Below are 17,763 nucleotides of genomic sequence, written 5' to 3' on the forward strand. Positions count from 1 at the left end.
TTTTCATGCTTGATAATAATGCATATTTCAACTATCAATACTTTGAAGTTTCGATAAGCTCTTTAATTATAAATCACCATATTATATAATATATAATGAAAAAAGTGTGAAGATTGTGAATAGTCTAAAACTCAAATTGTTACAACTTTTAAGGCATGAAGCAAGTACTACAAGACATCTTTATGGGCATATCTTACCAAAATAATGTCGGGGGCAACTAATTGTTTTTTTTTTTTTTTTTTTTTTTTTTTTTTTTTTTTTTTTTAATAAGGGCAAATAATTGTTTCAATCGGATGATAAGGGAATTGGTCTAATTCTATTTACAATGGATTAGTTCAGGAAAATAAAATTTTGATGAACAATTTCCAAGTTCAAATTACTATAAAAGTCTAATAAGTTTTGATTAAATAAGTTTAGATAAGTGAAAATAGAGTGAATAAAACACACTTTAAGTAGAGATTTCAAATTCAGACCTACAATAGTTGTTGGGAGAACTTTTACTTTATTTAGGCTTGGCTTGACTTAGATCTTATTCAATCAAAGTTCATATATTCTAAATTACCAATAAAATAAGCAATTAAATCACGAACGGGAAACGTTAGATTTTAGTTACTTTGCTACTTGTTCCTTTCTTAATCCCAACTCATATCAAACCGCGAAGAACGTTTAACCATATCATCCTTCTCTCTTACAATAATTTCTTATCCTTATCTCACCATTATCTCCTTAATCCATATTTTTCATACCAAGCTTCACATCATGACAATCTTTTTGCATGTTACTAGAACAAAACATATGCCATGTTACATGCATACATCCAGGTGTATATGGACTTTTTACCTTACAATCAAAGACTTAGGTGAAGATCACAAAGTTCATCAAGTTAACTATTCTTGCTATGCATAGGTAAACTAAATTGATGGACTCATACTAGAATAGTTCTATAACAAGTTGCCTCAAGGATTGAAATGTGAACCTAACACAACATCAGACAAGTAAAGTGCTTTTTAGACTGCTTTCCTATTTAGTGGCTTATCTAGTATCAAATCTCTTCTTATCTTGTATATTTATCCTACAAATTAACTATTTTAGTAATTTATAAAGGTTACTTGATAAAAGAAGAAACTAAATGTATTCTTTTTCACTTTTTTTGGTAGCCAAATCGAAATAAGAAATAGGTTGTTCATGTTTAAACTGACAATCTCGTGTTCCACTCATCTTTTAGTTAAACTAAACTCAACCTATTCACGTTAAATCGAATCAAACGTAATCGTATTCAATTGTACTGGTAATAAGGCTAAATTAGATGAAAAGCATAAGCTAAATGTTAGATAAAACGCTAACAGAAAATTCCCCTCAGCTGGAGAAACCAGATTTTTTTTTTTTTATCAAATGCATTAATGCATTACTGCATATAGTTGGGACTTATTTCAAACAAGCTAATGAATGAAGAACCAATAACGGATATATTTCTAGTACAAACAACTTCAAATAATGCTAACAAAGCATCATCAACCTCAGTCGTCGCTTCTAGGATTTTTATTACAGTAGATTATGTGCACAAATAGGTTTTACTGAACAAGTTACAAGTTCAGAGACCAAAAAATGGTATAAATGAAAGAATGCGAGTAAGATCCTATTTTCATACAAGCTAGTGAGGTTTAATGATGTCTTATTTTTCATCAGGAGCTGAAATGAAGCTTCATTAGCACCAAGCATATCCGAATTTCCCTGATATTGAATGTGCCAATATTTACATTAGAATCATACACCTATTCTTCTACAAAGTAATGCCACTGAAATACCTACGTATATGTACAGACAAATGACAAGTAAATTACAGATCTGATGTATGAACACTAGATATTACATCATTTATAAGGCCGGCCATGATAAAAACTACGGTCAACCTTGATTTTCACTATGTGGAACCGAAATAAACCTCACAATATTGACAATTCCCAACACAAATTTACTTCGCCCAAACCTGCAAAACCTTTCCCCCTTTACCAAATAGGACTTTGCTATGGGAGACCACGGAAGAAAGGATTTGCCAATGATGTACCATTATCTTGTTATGATTTATCCCTGTTGTCTTCCATGTACAAAGTTGTACAAGAATAGGTGTCGTGAGCTCTGCATACAGAGCTAGATCATACCTCTGAAAGTAACGCTGTTGACTCAAGCAGCAGCAAGAGGTGTCAAACAAGTTTCTGCAGTATCATCGAGTAAGAACTTAGCAGCAGGAACATTTGCTAGGCAGGCTGGGATTTTGACATCCATTGGATCTGTAGCAGGGATGGCTTTTGATATATCTTCGGTAGAAAAGGGTATGCTGCAGAAGAAATCAGAAATAAACACAAGGTCAATGGGCAGCAATACATAATTTCACATCAGATCAGCAAGGAAGTTCACAAGAAGTTAATCATAATGCCAGAAAGAATTCGGTTAATTCAATATGGTATGCGACTTATGGTTTACTGTAAGGTTGATTTACTGTTAATTTCAATACTATGATGCCAGAAAGTTTACAGTTTACTGGGGGTTTACCAGATTACCAGAAAGTTTAAACATTTGGATTAACATAGGTATAATAGGGCCGACCTAAGATTATGAAATTCATCAAGAGTTTGATGATCAGAAAGAGAGTGCTTTAGTAAACTCTGAATTTGCAGTCGACGCTTCCAGAGTTAGTCAAGGACTTGGTACAGGAATCGCCTATAGGTGGTAGCCTACAGAACAACTCAAGGCACTTTGGCCTTCACCCTTGAAGGCCAAAAGCCAAAATGACGTCTAACAATATAGTGACTCGATTCAAAATGAGAAGATTATTTAAGATTGGGGAGTAGTGCCTCAGTTATCCCAAGCTCTACTCACTTTCCGTTTTCACAATTTTAATTGAGTTTTGCTATATCCCATTATCCCCTTAATGATAAAATATTTATTTGGATCATCTTCTACAGGGCCATACATGTGGGACCCTACAATGTAAAAAAGTTCCTCCTCTCACAAGAGTGGTGCATTAATCCATCTTAAAGGTTCTCATCCCAAAGGTTAAAGTAGCCACATAAGTGGTGCATTGTTCCTGTTACTACAATTTGTCCCAATTAAATTGGCATACTATTCACATACGTTTATCTCACTATTATTTTCATACTTTTATGAACTGAATCCCCTTACAATTTATCATTTCTCTTTTCCCTGTATGAAAGTCAGGATATTAATTGATTTGGAATGGTAGTATAAGAGAATTGTATTTTCGGTGAGAGACATTGGCATTGTGATGTGTTACTGTTCAACATATGTAGCTAGCCAATTGAAGAAGCTTAGAGTGGATAAAGTTTTTGGTGATCATATTGAAGTCACGGAAGGAAGGACCAGGCTTCAATGAATGACATAAAAAGATATGACAGTTTAATTTGTTAGATCAAGGAGGGGGGGGGGGGTCAACTGGGACATAATATACCCAGCACTCCAGCAGCTCAACTATAACAACGTTCAGAGTGAATTAAACTGCAAAAGGCACATATACCTTAAATCATCATCCAGCAAGAATGAGTTTGTGGCTAGATTCTGGTTATCTTTATTCAACATCTCCCTCATTTGAGCCACCACCTGAAAGCCAAAGCCAATTTAATAAGCCCACAATACTTTAGTTTTACATATTCGGCACAAAACTATTGCCAAGCTCATGTGCATTTTCAAAAGAAAATCTTTAGACAACAAGTCAGATGAATAACATTTACAATATTAATCCATTTGTTGTAGCCAAAACATGGGCAGTATCATTCAAAAAGAAAAAACCAGGAATGCAGCTAACCTCATTGGAAACACTTTGGGTGCCATATTTATCATCCCAGTACATAGTGCTTATTCTATAGATTTGTCTTACAGTTAAGGCCTGAAAAAGGGTAAACAAATATTTTTCCACCAAAATCCAATGTCAATGAATAGTAAAGCAAGACCCGGTTAAAACGAGAAAATATCAAAATAAAACTGTAAGAGGAAAAGATCTGAATATCAGTCTAGAAGGGTAAAGGATCATACTGGGCATAAATCCTGCTTAATCTCTTCCAAAGACTTCTTCCTCTTTTGATGTATTACCTATAAATTATTATTGAGTAATCCACAAGTCAATACATTAGAAATCTTAATAGACCCAGATGTAAAACAAAAACATACTACTACTACACAAAACATACCAGGAAACCAACAGCTTGTCTGATATAGTTCAGCTCATGCCAGGCAGTCCCAGCAAACTTTAATACCATCAGTAAAGAAGTTTCAGTATGACATAGTCACTCTATTAAGTAAGGATCAAAAACTGAAAGGAAGAGCCAAAAGGGGGCCTTTACCTCATCTGTCACACTTGCAATCCATTTCTCTAGTTCAGCCAAGCCAGATTTTACATATTCACCATTCGAAAAAGTGCAGCATTCACGTCGCAGCAGTAGACTGCAAAACATTTCTTTAGCATAAAAGGCAGAACTACGTCTGTAACAGCCAAAGACAAACCTATAAAAGTACATACCTATTGAAGAGATTAATGTTGATAAAAGAGAAAACCTGGGTAATGAGCTTGCGGATAAAAAAGGAGGGTACCTAAAACAAGTTCCAATATCAGCATAAAAATTTAGTAGACAATTGCATCCACACATACACGCACGCACACACAGACACACGCATGCACACAGACACACGCACGCACGCGCACACACACACACACATGCATGCGCGCGCACTCTTCCTCCATTTCATTTTAGTTGACACACTTCTTTTAGACATGGTAGCCAACGCACAACTTCATGTATTATCTTAATTATGTATAAGCAAAAAATATAATAGTTTTATAATTGGAAAATAGACATTAAAATGAAACTATGAATCTAACAAGACCCCACGCGACTTTTGTTTTTAAAAGAATAAACCGCCAATAGAAGTCAAAGTAACTAATGTGAAAAGTGCCAAAAGTAAAAAATGTGTCAACTAAAAAGATATAGAGGGACATGCATCATCTCTCTTCAATTGTCAATTATGCATTGGGAATGTCATTGATGTCAGTCATATTCCATTTTAAACAGCATAAAGTTGACATTCGTTATCAAAGAAAACTACGCCGGAATATTAGCAATAAGGATAAGGACAACAATCGCCACATACATGATTTTTATGTAAATGACTCATGAGGGAATCCAAGAATTGGATGATGCTATCCCATTGATTATTCGTCAGCTGCTGTGGTACACCACCAGGTGATCTGGATGTCTTTCCACCTCGTGCAGTTTTTGGAGCCTACAAAAAATACTTCAGTAAATTACCAATTAACAATCAACAAAGAAGACTTATATGCTGTCTTAGGACCACAACTACAGAGGGGAATATACACACATGTATGCAAACTCCTAACAAAGGAGATATTTCTTTCTTCAAATTATCACGAATCAAGCCAAATATCTTCTCAACAGACGCAGTCAACTGTTGCTTAAACAGGATCGCTGGATATCTTGCTTCAATGTGCGATGCACCATCATCAAACCCAATAAACTTCAGGGGAGTCTTCATACCCTATCATATAAAAATTAAGCATAAGTACAAGAAACTTGAATGTAGATAACTATTACTTTGTATTATTCATAATTCTAATTATCCTCTTCGTAGTCAAATAATGTGCCAATTCAAATTCTATATAGGCTAAATCATAGTTTCCCTCCTAATATGATCATAAGGTTTTCATGAACAGGCCCAAATAATGGAAGGGATCAGCAACTCCCATTCTAAATAAACATCCCACAAACTTGAAAACAATAATTCTTTCCAGATAGATGACTCAAATGTGAAAAGTACAGAAAGTAAATTCCCTTTGTAGCATCTTTTTTCCCACATACCTATCTGGGAACAACATTGAATAGGAAAAGTTGAGTCACAAATGATTCATACAAAAGTCATTTAAAAACTAGTTACCAACAATGCACTTACTTGTGCAAACCTTCCACTTATACCAGCAGATCCAGCAGCTCGATTGGAAGCTGAATTCAAGAAACTATTTGACCTTAAACACCTCTGAAGGATGCATAATAGTGCGGATACATTAGATAGCCAGTAGGGTAATGTGTCATTCTCATCCCCAACCTGAAAGCATTATGTGAAAGAGGAATCAATCAACAACATGCAGAGAAAACCAATTTCAGTATCATCTAGAATTAGGTAAAGATGAGACAAATCCCAGAAATCTTACCTTCAAGGCATTATTGATGCCCTCAATAATATGGTCAAATATGGTTGTCCTCTCTGATTCAAAGGCATGCCAGTGAAGAAGACATTTATAGATGACACATGCAGCCACAGGTTTATTATCTTGGAATCCCATATTTTCTTTGATGCATTTAGAGAGGAATTCATAATTTTCCTGCAAAATAAGACAGCAGTTTAAAGCACTAACATGATTAGAAAAATATGTTCTGCTTTACCACATTGGTAATGAAATGTTCACTCGTGGAAAACAAAAACTTTAATCATGACTAACATCAACCTGGTGCTTTTCAACAGTTTGTTTTGACCAACGTGATTCTGATAGTCCTTGAGTAATTGAAATATGTTTTGTTGGTGTGGGTGTCTCCTGTACAAATCAACCCTTAAGCATAAACACATGTACCTATATCAGAAAGCTTCAAATTGAAAAGGCAGCTACAGTAGAACTTACATAGATGGGTTTCTTTTCCTGATATGGAAGACTCAATGCACTTGAGTACATCTGGGGAAACAACAAAGTGGTGAAAACATCGCAATACAAAGCATGTAAAATCTACAAGACAGTATATGAAAGCAGCATGAAGGGGAAAAACAGCTGAAAAATGGTAAGGTCGCAACAATACAATTTTACATAAATTCAATAATTTAGTGCAAACTTTCAAAATATTATTGAGTATACTGTGCAAACGATAGTAGTAGATCTGAAACAAAAGTTCCATAATTCGGTTTCCTTACACAACACAACTAGACTTATGATTTACCCAAATACAATGTTAAACATTTTAAAATGCATAAGGGCTGAGAGCCTATACTTACATCAGAAAATGATTTCACAAAACCTGGTCGATTTCTCTTCGGGGACATATTCAGTGCTTTTTGCCGCAACACAAGATTTTCATTCTCCAAATTTGACACCTTGTCCTCCATACTACAGCAGAGAAATTCATTGCATTTGTCAGCACTAATTAAATCAATATAGAGTACATGATACCAAACCGAAAGAAGCCTGAATTAAGTGGGTGAGAGAGTAATAAATCAATACAGCAGTCGACAAGGTACCACCACTACCCACCAAAGGAGAATTGGGAACCTTGAATAAAAGACTAGAGGAAAATCAACTTCATATAAGAATGTATTTGTCATTTAGAGGCGGCTAGGCATCATTACCAAAATTCCAAAGATACTAAACAAACTTAATCATATGGTCTTTCTTCAATCTCGTCAACTAAAAATAATTGATGCGCAAAATAAATAAGCATCCAGATCTTTAACACTTTGTTTAAATAGAAGAAAATGGAAGGAAAAGAAGGGAAGAGAAAGGGAGGAGGCCAAACTCTCTTGTTTGGGTAAAGGATTGAAGGAAGGAAGGGAAAGGAGAGGGAGCATTTTCCCTCTCCTTTTAATAAACATAATCCCTCCAAAATTGGAGAGATTTGGAGGGAAACTGGGATTCACCTCCCCCCTCCCTTTCTTTCCCCTTCCCTTCCTCCTATTTCCCTCCCCTTCCTTTCCTTTAAAATTTGTTATCCAAACAAAGTGTAAATAATCAATAGCAAATAACATAAATATATAAAATGCTAACAAGATGATTTAGTGTGCCAGATAATTTTCATATTGTAACCGATACTATTTCTTTAACAAAACATACAAACTACCTCTGATTTATAATTTTCGTAACATGTTCCGTTTTTCCCAGTTTCATAATGTCATTTAAAAGAAGGCGGGGGGAGGGGGGGGGGTGCATTTGATGTTGAGACCAACAAACACATTGTCTGATTTAATAGCTTTCTGCCTACAGTTTTAATGTATGGTGTAATTAAATATAGCAAGAAGGATTAAAACAAAACTGAATTTGTAAACGATATGCTATGCAACCAAGATATGTAAACGCATCTCAATAGTATACTTTCAAATAGCAAAGTCACGATATGGACCTTCGCAAGTTTTGTTGCAGTTGTTCACACTTTTGTTCAACATCACGCAACTTTTGCATGGTATGACTATTCTCTTTCTGAGCACTAGCCAGCTGAGTCTCCAATAATAAATTTTTCTTTTCCAAATTTTCTAAAGAGCTCTGCAAAATGTTTAAATCATAATATTTAACCACAGGTACTTTAAAGTTAAGATGATATTATTAAAAATCAAAGGTAATGAAAAGCAAACATGTAACGTTTAGAATTACGGAGGCATGCCAGTGTAAAAAAAGGTAAAACACATTATTCACAACTATTAAGTTTTTCTAACATAAGTTCCAAAAGAAATAAACATGGAATATTTTAAGAAAGTAATGAAATTCTTTTTTCTTTTTTTTTTTTTTTTAAAAAAAAAAAAAAAAAAAAAAAAAAAAACCATGTGCAATGTCTCTGGTCTATTCACTTCTTCCCTCATCCAAGAACCTACTGTTTTACTCACCTCTTGCTCACAAAAATAAAATGGGACCTCTTATCACATTATACATACTAGAGAAAATTATACTCGGTTTTTTTTAGCTCCTATACTATCAGGAACGTCAAATAAAAAATTTTAGATATTACCAGAAAGTTTGAAACAATAGTTTGGGTATAGTAAGGAAATACTTGATCAATTCTCAATTCGTGATATATACGAGTATTACGCTTGGAATGTTTTACAATACATGCATCATTTCTATAAAGTGAACTTGATTTACTACAGTACTACCCATTATTAGAGAGGTCTTAAGGTGAGCCTGGTGGTATTTATATATAAAAAAAATAAAAAATAAAAAATAAAAACAAAAAACAATTTTAAGCGCAGCTATTGTATACAGCTACTTTAAATAGATGACCCAGATGTTGGAGAGGCATTTATGGGCCACGTCCTCCACAACTGTGTACTACTATACCCCCACATAATGTGTTGAAAGTGCTTTGCTCTTTTCAAGGATGCAAAAAGTGCTAGATAAATAATAGGCAATTCAATGAACATTTGCATCCAAGATAGCTTTATTTACATTTCACTATCATAGTCCTGTATTATTCATCAGATATATGCAACAAAGATACTGACCCGCAAAATTGCATTTTCCTTCTTGAAATCTTCCATGTCCTGAAGTTGCTTTTGCAGCTCATATTTTTCTTTCATTGAAAATTCCAAGTCACTTTGACGCTGCGCGTTTTTACTACCCTGTTTAACGGTCTGTGACTTAGCTTCCTCTAACTCGAGATTTAAAGCTTCTATAACCCTCTGCTGTTTTGTTATTTCAGCCACCTTTGCCTCTTCAACTGAAACCTGTATTTTGGGCAATTTGATTTGGTTACAGATGGCCATTTTGAACAAACATTCCTCTGACACACACGGCTACAAACAAGCAATATATACAAACTACAAATATTCCTCCAACATTGACACTATTTACTATCAACGGACACCATTGATTAAAAAGGATATAATAATCATTTTGGTATGTAATAGCCACCTAAGAACTCTGCAAATTCAACACCAATGCTATGAAATTATTTTCCTAGATTGCTACAGATACCTTTAAATTAAAAAGCAAAATGACTTAACATAAATAAACAAATAAAAACAGGCATGTGATCCTGAGAAGCAAAAATAGGCACTGAAAAGAGAAAAACAGAAAAGGCCAACAAAACTAGGCCCAAATCAAGCCACACAATGAAACCCTCACCATTTCCCCATTGGCCCATAAATGAAATTTATTTCCAAGAATCATACTCAACTGTATGAGAATTTGAAGGTGCCAGTGTTTGATAAAAAGAGAAGCAGCATATAGTTGAGAATACAATACCCGTAGTCTCTTCTCCAAATGCAACCTCAGGGTAAGATCTTCAAGTTGCTTTTCAAGTTTAGTCTTTGCCTTGCGCAAGGCACCAGCTTCATTGGCCTCCTGAAAAATTAACAGTTAGATTTTACTTGTTTTATACAGGTAAAACGGATATCTAAATGCCAATCAAAGAAATTATTTCTCGCCTGCAATAGAAATTGACCAATAGTAACATCATTTACACCCTCTATCCCACAATATCTAACCTTTTGACTTTTTGTACTAATTAAATACGAAATTTGACAATTTTTATTTCTTAAATTATTTTTATATAAACTGTTACTATAAAGATATCGTCAAATTAATCAAAGTCTCCTTTGCCCCTTCCCCCACCAACCCAACTGTCCAAATTATTTTCTTAAGATAAGAAAACGTAGTTAGACAGGGAAGAAAAGAAAAAAGAAAAGTAAGACACAAGAAAATGAAACCAGAAGTACACCAGACTAAAGCAATACAACATATAAGATCTCCAATGTCCAATCAAGCATTAAACCTACATCCAAAAGAGCCACTCAGCCACCCCAACAGGGCCGACACTGTAAGCCTATCAATGAAGACACTTAACCCCAGCAGATTTTACTGTTTCACAGAATAAAACATACCCTACAACTTCCAATCCTCCAATACTGCATCCAACAATTAAAAAAAAAAAATAATAATAAAAAAAAAAAAAAAAAAAAGACGACGCTGTACCACAGCACAACAATGTGGTTTCCCATATCTCCATTAGCTAAAATAGAAAAGAATTACAGTATCAAGTTTTTTGCTAATAGCAAGTTAGCAACCATGTGAGGCTTTGACCCAATTCAAAACCCACTTTGAAACAATAGTCTTTCTTATTAAGGTGGCCATAAAAGAATGATGCGAGTTAGGAATATCATAGGTATCTCTAACAAAACAACTGAAAAAGAAGCTCGACGAATACTAAGTTGACAAAGCAACAACACAAAATACTAAACTATGTCAAACAAGTTTATACTCTGTCCCTACTCCCACACTAGAGGGTTTCCTTTGTATTAAAAAGAATCAAGGCAATTGTCTCACTCCCCACCAAGCAATAGTAAGAGTACAATGAACTCCTTTAAAAAAAAAAAGTATAATAAACAGTAGACAAGCTATTACAGCGAGGGAGAAATACTTTGAGGTTACTACTTCAACAAAGAATCCACTAAAAGAGCAATGTGCTCTCAGTTACAATACTTGTAAAAATTTCTACAGGGAGAAGGAGTCAGGCTACCGCATCTCATTCATTTATTTATGACTGTACCAACTACTGATCACCCTCAAAGCCATTTCCTTCTTGAGAGGACCATCACAACCATACCAATATCCATTCTTCCTCAGAATCATCTTCCCTTTTCACCAAAGTCAATTCTACTCAGAAAATTCTCCCCTAATTTATGTAGGTAGAGATCATACAATCCACCATAGAATGTTTAATAATACACATTTACATAACCTGAAACCTAAACGCTTATAGAATAGAGATTCCCATGGAGCTTTAAAGACCCTAAGGGCTTCAACCATCAACAGAAAACCAGCCCCCTCATATCACTCAACTTCAAACTTTAGTATGAAAATGAAAAAAAAAAAAAAAATGTTCCCCAATTATGCTGAGAATCCTTCACCCACTAATTCACCATCATCAGCAAACCTAGTTCATACATGATCAAGGTAAAAAGGAAAATGTAACCACGTGAGATCAAAACCAAATAAATAAAATAAAGGCACTGTCCAATACACCTTTCTGGCTGTTAATGATTATGAGGTTATTTTTATGTAAAATTCTAGTAACGTTGATTGGGTTGCAGTGCAGAAGACACTGAAGAGAAAATGAACGATAAAATGCTAAATGTCAAACAACACTTGAAAAACAGTTAGACATACTTGCTTGAGCCTTCTAAGCATATGCCTTGCCATTTTACGCCTCCAAAGACTCTGTACTACAACAATTGATTTCTGATGTTGACAGAAAGCTGATCGGACCTTGAACATTCTCCATCGCGCCTAAAGAAAAGATATATAGACACACACAAGAATGCTGTTTCAGTAACACAATCGAATTTACAGACAAAACAAAAATTAAATCCATAACAAATTTGAAAAATGAAGCTTTTACACTGCTCATTCAACTTTAAGCATCACCTCTTTGTCCAAGGTAAAAGAAACATATAGAAAAATATATCCCCCAACTCCAGAACATATTAAGCATTGACCACATGTTCCATATAAGTTAGAAGAATACTACTCCCTCTGTTCCACAACATTCACAATACCAGCTATTTAAAACCATATCTACCGCTAAGCCCGCTATACATTCACAATGCAAATAAATTACCAATTTGTCACTAAGAAGCACGAATAAAATATAACAAGTCAATTATGTAGCTACCAGATTTGTAATTAATTTACATATAGTAAACAATAAGACTATGAAAGGGAAGGAATAATATTCAAGAGTTACTATGACTACTATAATTCCAATGTATGACAAACCCATTACAGGAAATTCGCACAAAAATCTGCCAGCAATGCCTTTTAGATAGCAAAGCATGTTGTCGATTAAAACATCGATAATCAGAATAATTTCACCCACAAGGTGAGGCCATGACAGAAAGAAAAATCCACCACTCGATAGATCATCAAGGGGCCATTCATATGGAGTGAAGGAAAAGGTAAGAATTGAACATGATATCAAATATGGATCATCTAAGGGGCCATTCGTTTGGAGTTGGGAAGTAAAAATGACAATTACTTCCATTCTCTATGTTTACATGTTTAGTTTGTAGTTGGTAGATTAACAAAACCTTATGATCCTGGAATCACCCAAGCTTTCCCAACTCATCTATCACAGTGCTCCTCCACAATAGCCTTTCTTCTTTCATCGTCGTCGCCATTAATCACAAGGACATCAGCATCCATCTCATTCAGGTGCTGTCTTTAAAAGGGCTAAATCTAGGCTTATGGTGCTCAGTAATCCGACCACCCAAAAACAACATCTAGGTCAACCAACACTAAAGGAGACAAAAACTCTTGCAGATGATTTTATTTTCAGGTATCCTTTTTTCTCGTTATTTGACAATTGGAATCAATGCTTGATCATAAGCATCATATGCCTATTCCCGAACTCACAGAAAATTACCAAATCAGTACCTTGCGTAAAAGCTAAGTAGTCCCTATCATAGTTTGTATACTTGACATAGCATTTATTAATCATGCAACTTAGCGCAGTAACAATAATAAATTCACAAATATGAATAATCACAGATTCGGAGGAATTGCACGGATAATCAGATATGTGAACACGGATGAGTTAGGTAGCAATTTAAAATTAAGGCCTCATTTTGTGCAGGAGCAAGGGAATTCGAGTTCTGTATATAAACAGATATTAACAAAGAAAATTGGTTACACTAGCCACACAGGTTCAGTAAGACTTTGTTTAAGATTTAAGATAGTAGCCTATTAGCATATACTGCTCTGAATTATTGATCTAATACCCCAAAAAAAAAATGGCAAGGAAGTTGGTCTAGCAAACAAATGCAAATTATTAAACATCTTTTACAGGCATATAATTAAACAAATAGAGTTCTTGATGCAGAGAGAACAACAATTTATAACAGACAGACCATTATTTGAAAGATGCTGACCTGAATGAGGATTGCAGCTCTATGTTCCTTCCCTAACATAAATCTTTGTCGAGCTGAGAGCCCACGTATGCAAGATTGAAGCACGATAGCCGAGCTGTACAGCTGTAAGTAGGCGATTCTTGATAGCCATCCACGCACATATTTCTGCAAATAGATAGCAGCAAGTGTCTCCCGTTTTTCAGCATACATTCTTCTCACAAGACAGCCTATCGATACATCAAAAGGTGAGTACAAAAGCCAAGTGAGACGTTATCAAAAGATGCATTACATACAATCCCCAATTAAGCTTGAGTTGAACAACGAAGGGTAATGTAAATGTACAAATTAGTTAAAAAATAAAAACAGATGAGTAAATGACCATATGCCACAGTGAAACAATAAAGCACGTGATTGATACAAAACATTAAACAGAGATTACATTTTAAAGCTAAGAAACCTAAGAAAGTTCAGTGCACACTAATATGATTTCAATGGTTATCAATACTTCAGGAGTAGACATTAATTTAATCACAAAACAATTAAAATTCTTTTAATATTTCAGGAGTCAACATTAATTTAGTCATAAATAATCATATAAGGTGTCTTGTAAGAGGCACAGATTGTTAAAACTATTCATTTCCATAAACCAACCAACAACAGTTATTTAAGTCCAGAACTTTCATCATCAAAAGTAATGTGGTCAATTATATTTAAAGCATCATGCTCACGGAGCACAAGTAAAGATATTATATAACCTCTGCAATATGCTTGGACAGATAATGCGGCAGCTCGAGTGGAAATGAAATCTTTGTGTGCTATGTAAGTTTTAAAACGACCCTGTACAAGCCTGGCAGCAGAATCTAAGACCTCAGTCCTTCGAGCATCTAGTACACCAATCTGACCTGCTCGAAGAAAAACTTTTGACTTCCCCAGCTGTCAAGAAAACAGACAGAGATCATGGGGTAAATACAGAATACCATGCATCCTAAGCAAACAGAAAAGAAAATAAATCATTTAACGAAACCAGTGAGAACAAGATAGAAAAAGGATAGAGAAATGGAGATCAACGATGTTTCATAATACTTTTAACAAAACCAAAAAATATTAAAGTTTTTGAGTCTGATATTCAGAAAAGTAGAAGATATTCGGTTCCAAAATTTAAAATTGATTTTCCATAAATATTAATAATTATTAACAATATACTACCTCCGTTTTTTACCAACTCACTTTTGTGGAAGTCAGCCTTTTCTACTCAATACTCCTTTATTCCATTTTTGGCAACTCCTATCCCCTTTACATCTTACCCCATAAAATTTACACCTTTCACACTTTCTTTGCTACTTTATTGTTATGGATCAGGTCTATAGCCCAAGTCAACTCTTGTTGGCGTACACGAGGCGCGAAAAAGGGAGCAACAAGGGTCAACAACAAAGAGTGGCAGCAGCAAGCATTTCTATGCAACAAAACAAATTCAATTATGAGGAAATAAAGGGAGAAAAGCAACCAGCTTCAGCAATGTCTACTTGGGGTTTTCTAAATTAGTAAAGAAGTCACATGTATTCTCCCTAAGGTCAGCCTTGACTATTAGAGTCTTGAGTATAAGTATTGTAGTATCTATAACAAGACATCTAGAAAATTGAGTGAACTCTTGTGAGATTAGTAGCCTCAAGCTACCTTGAGATTTATAGCCTAAAGCTATGTTACATGGACTCGGGTACGTGTGTCGGACACAGACACGTGTCCGATTCGCTAATTTCCAAAATTTTAGGACACGGGGACTCTGTCCAATATGTTGACATGGGTGCGGGGACACGGCATTTTCATTTTTTTGCAAAAAATTATAAATTACAAAATATTTAAATATTTCATTAATATTCAATAACACTTATTATTTGGGGGTTTTTTTTTTAAAAAAAAAAAAGATAAAGATGAAGTACTTAAGTAACTCACTGCAAGAAATTAAATAAAGGGGTAAAAAAGTGATGGACACTACTCTCACAACAGTAAAAAGGGATTTTAAAAATAAATAAAAAAAAACCAATAAAAGGGGGGAATACAGCTGTAAAGCACTGACTCTTTGACTTTCTATTTTTTTTGTACTGTCTTTCTTCTTCAACCTCCCGCTCCCTCAAATGTTTTACTTATCCATAGCTATATTTCTCCTTTGCTTGAAAAATTAGGCAATTTTTTAAAAAAAATTCAGCTCTATTTCTTCCCTTCCCCTCTCTCTGAAGTGTCCGAGTGCACACTGCCGAATCTGACACGAATTTTGTGTCCGAATCCGCATCGTGTCGTGTCGACACGGACACTCCGGCATTTCAGCCGAGTCCGGTGAACATAGGCCTAAAGCATACTTATCCCTCTTAGTTTGTAATCCAATTCCTAATCAATTATTACTCAACCTTTTACCTTTAAAATTATATGCAATTAGCTTAATTAGAATTGAGTGAAATCTGATACATAACATTTATCTACCTCTTTCTAAGGTCCACCTGTTCAACATTTATTTACTCAACGTATGAAGTTGCAATATATGCCAACCATTCTTATAACGTGATATAGTTATAAGAAGTGTAAACTTAAAGAAAAGAGCACGGCAAAACTATGAATTCGTGTTTTGTAAGTGCATTTAACAGTTTTCGACAAACACAAGTCCTATGCACCAACATGATACAATGGCAAAACATCCTGCAAATGCATTAACATATATGCTAGAACATATTACAAAGCTAGATGCTGATTTAACAGCATACAATTTACCTGTAAGTATAAAATATAACACAAATAAACAAACTTCGAATGTTATTGGATATGTAATATGTGAAATAAATTGCCAAGTTACATATCTATAACTATAGACACACAAGAACTTACTTGAAAATTTTCAAGCTTCAATTTCTGAAGGATTTTGAGGGATATGGTCTTTTCATCATAGCTGCAGCACATTAAAGGAGAAACATCAACAGAGTAACAGCATAAATTTCATCACTAAATTGCGAATACCAGGTATTATAAAATAAAATGGGAAAAGTGAAACAAAATAGAATACTTACTACATATCCAAAAATCAAGTTACAGTAATTTTTTAATGATATCTATGAACCATCATACTAAAACTATTTCTAGTTTCTCATTCTACATGTTTATAGTAGTGTTTAAGAAAAACAACAGCAGTTCAGAACTCCTATATGCAGAGCCAAAGCACACTATAACCATGAATATTATAATTGTAAACAAAGCCCTGCTATGTTTCATAATTTATTAAACTTCCTCCATTTCAATCAAATCACACCACATTACTTCATTAGTGAATAGTTGCACCATTACTTATTAGTATAATTTTAATGATAAGAGTCATGAGACCAAATTGCACTTCCTAGTTTAATTACCTAACCTTCTACTCCCCTCTTTACATTTAACTCTCTTCACCTCTCCATTCCCCTTTTCCATGGCTGCCACCGACGCCACCACCAGCCCCCCTCACCCCAGTCCCCAGATAAACTACCACCAGCCCCTTTTCACCCCAGAAAGCATCGCCACCACCTCCAGCACTGTAAAAAAAACTGCCTCTACCGCCATCCCCCTTCACGCCAAAAGCAATGTCACTACTTCCAACCACCACCTTCAGCCCTGCCATTGCGCCCCCTGGTCATGCCAAAAGCAACGTCAGTAACACCAACTCCCCTTCACCTCAAAGCACCAACAAGCCGCCACCATGAACTTCAAGCTTCCTCGAATTCCTTCATAATTCAATTCCTTTGATTTCGAATTCCGCACATTTCCGTTTCAATATCAGATCTGAGCCATTCGATTAAGGGGGAGAAGTAGTCAAAAAGATTAATGGACAAGAAATCGTCTCAGTTGCTACATGAAAATTCCCACCTTTTAACCCAAAAAAGAAAGGTCACAGCAGCAGTTTAAAGGTAATAGTGGCTGGATTGAGTTGATGAGTGTAGTAGAGCAGATTGCAGTGGAATTGTAATACTGGTTAGATTTTGTATAAGATGGTGGTGGATCACTATTTACGAAGGGCTGGCAGCCTCTTTTGTGGTGAGTTGGTTGGTCAAGGATGGAGTTGTCATC

At 35.0% G+C, this 17,763-nt stretch overlaps 1 protein-coding gene across 1 annotated transcript in view; it reads right to left on the minus strand.

The window, feature by feature from the left end:
- Positions 1 to 1,434: 1,434 nt before the first annotated feature.
- Positions 1,435 to 17,763, minus strand: part of LOC145642032 (myosin-15-like) — a 31,566-nt gene continuing 15,237 nt past the window's right edge. The window contains exons 18-38 of the mRNA XM_081693102.1: positions 16,555 to 16,615; positions 14,436 to 14,613; positions 13,702 to 13,907; positions 11,942 to 12,061; positions 10,019 to 10,117; positions 9,277 to 9,498; positions 8,184 to 8,323; positions 7,066 to 7,177; positions 6,701 to 6,751; positions 6,530 to 6,616; positions 6,236 to 6,406; positions 5,977 to 6,129; positions 5,389 to 5,565; positions 5,161 to 5,292; positions 4,532 to 4,602; positions 4,356 to 4,455; positions 4,203 to 4,259; positions 4,048 to 4,104; positions 3,821 to 3,901; positions 3,533 to 3,615; positions 1,435 to 2,335 (exon numbers count right to left, since the gene is read on the minus strand). Of these exons, the coding sequence (XP_081549228.1) occupies positions 2,182 to 2,335; positions 3,533 to 3,615; positions 3,821 to 3,901; positions 4,048 to 4,104; positions 4,203 to 4,259; positions 4,356 to 4,455; positions 4,532 to 4,602; positions 5,161 to 5,292; positions 5,389 to 5,565; positions 5,977 to 6,129; positions 6,236 to 6,406; positions 6,530 to 6,616; positions 6,701 to 6,751; positions 7,066 to 7,177; positions 8,184 to 8,323; positions 9,277 to 9,498; positions 10,019 to 10,117; positions 11,942 to 12,061; positions 13,702 to 13,907; positions 14,436 to 14,613; positions 16,555 to 16,615 (2,512 nt within the window). The 3' untranslated portion in view covers positions 1,435 to 2,181. The remainder of the gene's footprint in view (positions 2,336 to 3,532; positions 3,616 to 3,820; positions 3,902 to 4,047; positions 4,105 to 4,202; positions 4,260 to 4,355; positions 4,456 to 4,531; positions 4,603 to 5,160; positions 5,293 to 5,388; positions 5,566 to 5,976; positions 6,130 to 6,235; positions 6,407 to 6,529; positions 6,617 to 6,700; positions 6,752 to 7,065; positions 7,178 to 8,183; positions 8,324 to 9,276; positions 9,499 to 10,018; positions 10,118 to 11,941; positions 12,062 to 13,701; positions 13,908 to 14,435; positions 14,614 to 16,554; positions 16,616 to 17,763) is intronic.

The sequence above is a fragment of the Chenopodium album genome, chromosome 8 (genome assembly GCF_948465745.1).
Source record: "Chenopodium album chromosome 8, dcCheAlbu1.1, whole genome shotgun sequence".
Taxonomy (NCBI): Eukaryota; Viridiplantae; Streptophyta; class Magnoliopsida; order Caryophyllales; family Amaranthaceae; genus Chenopodium; species Chenopodium album.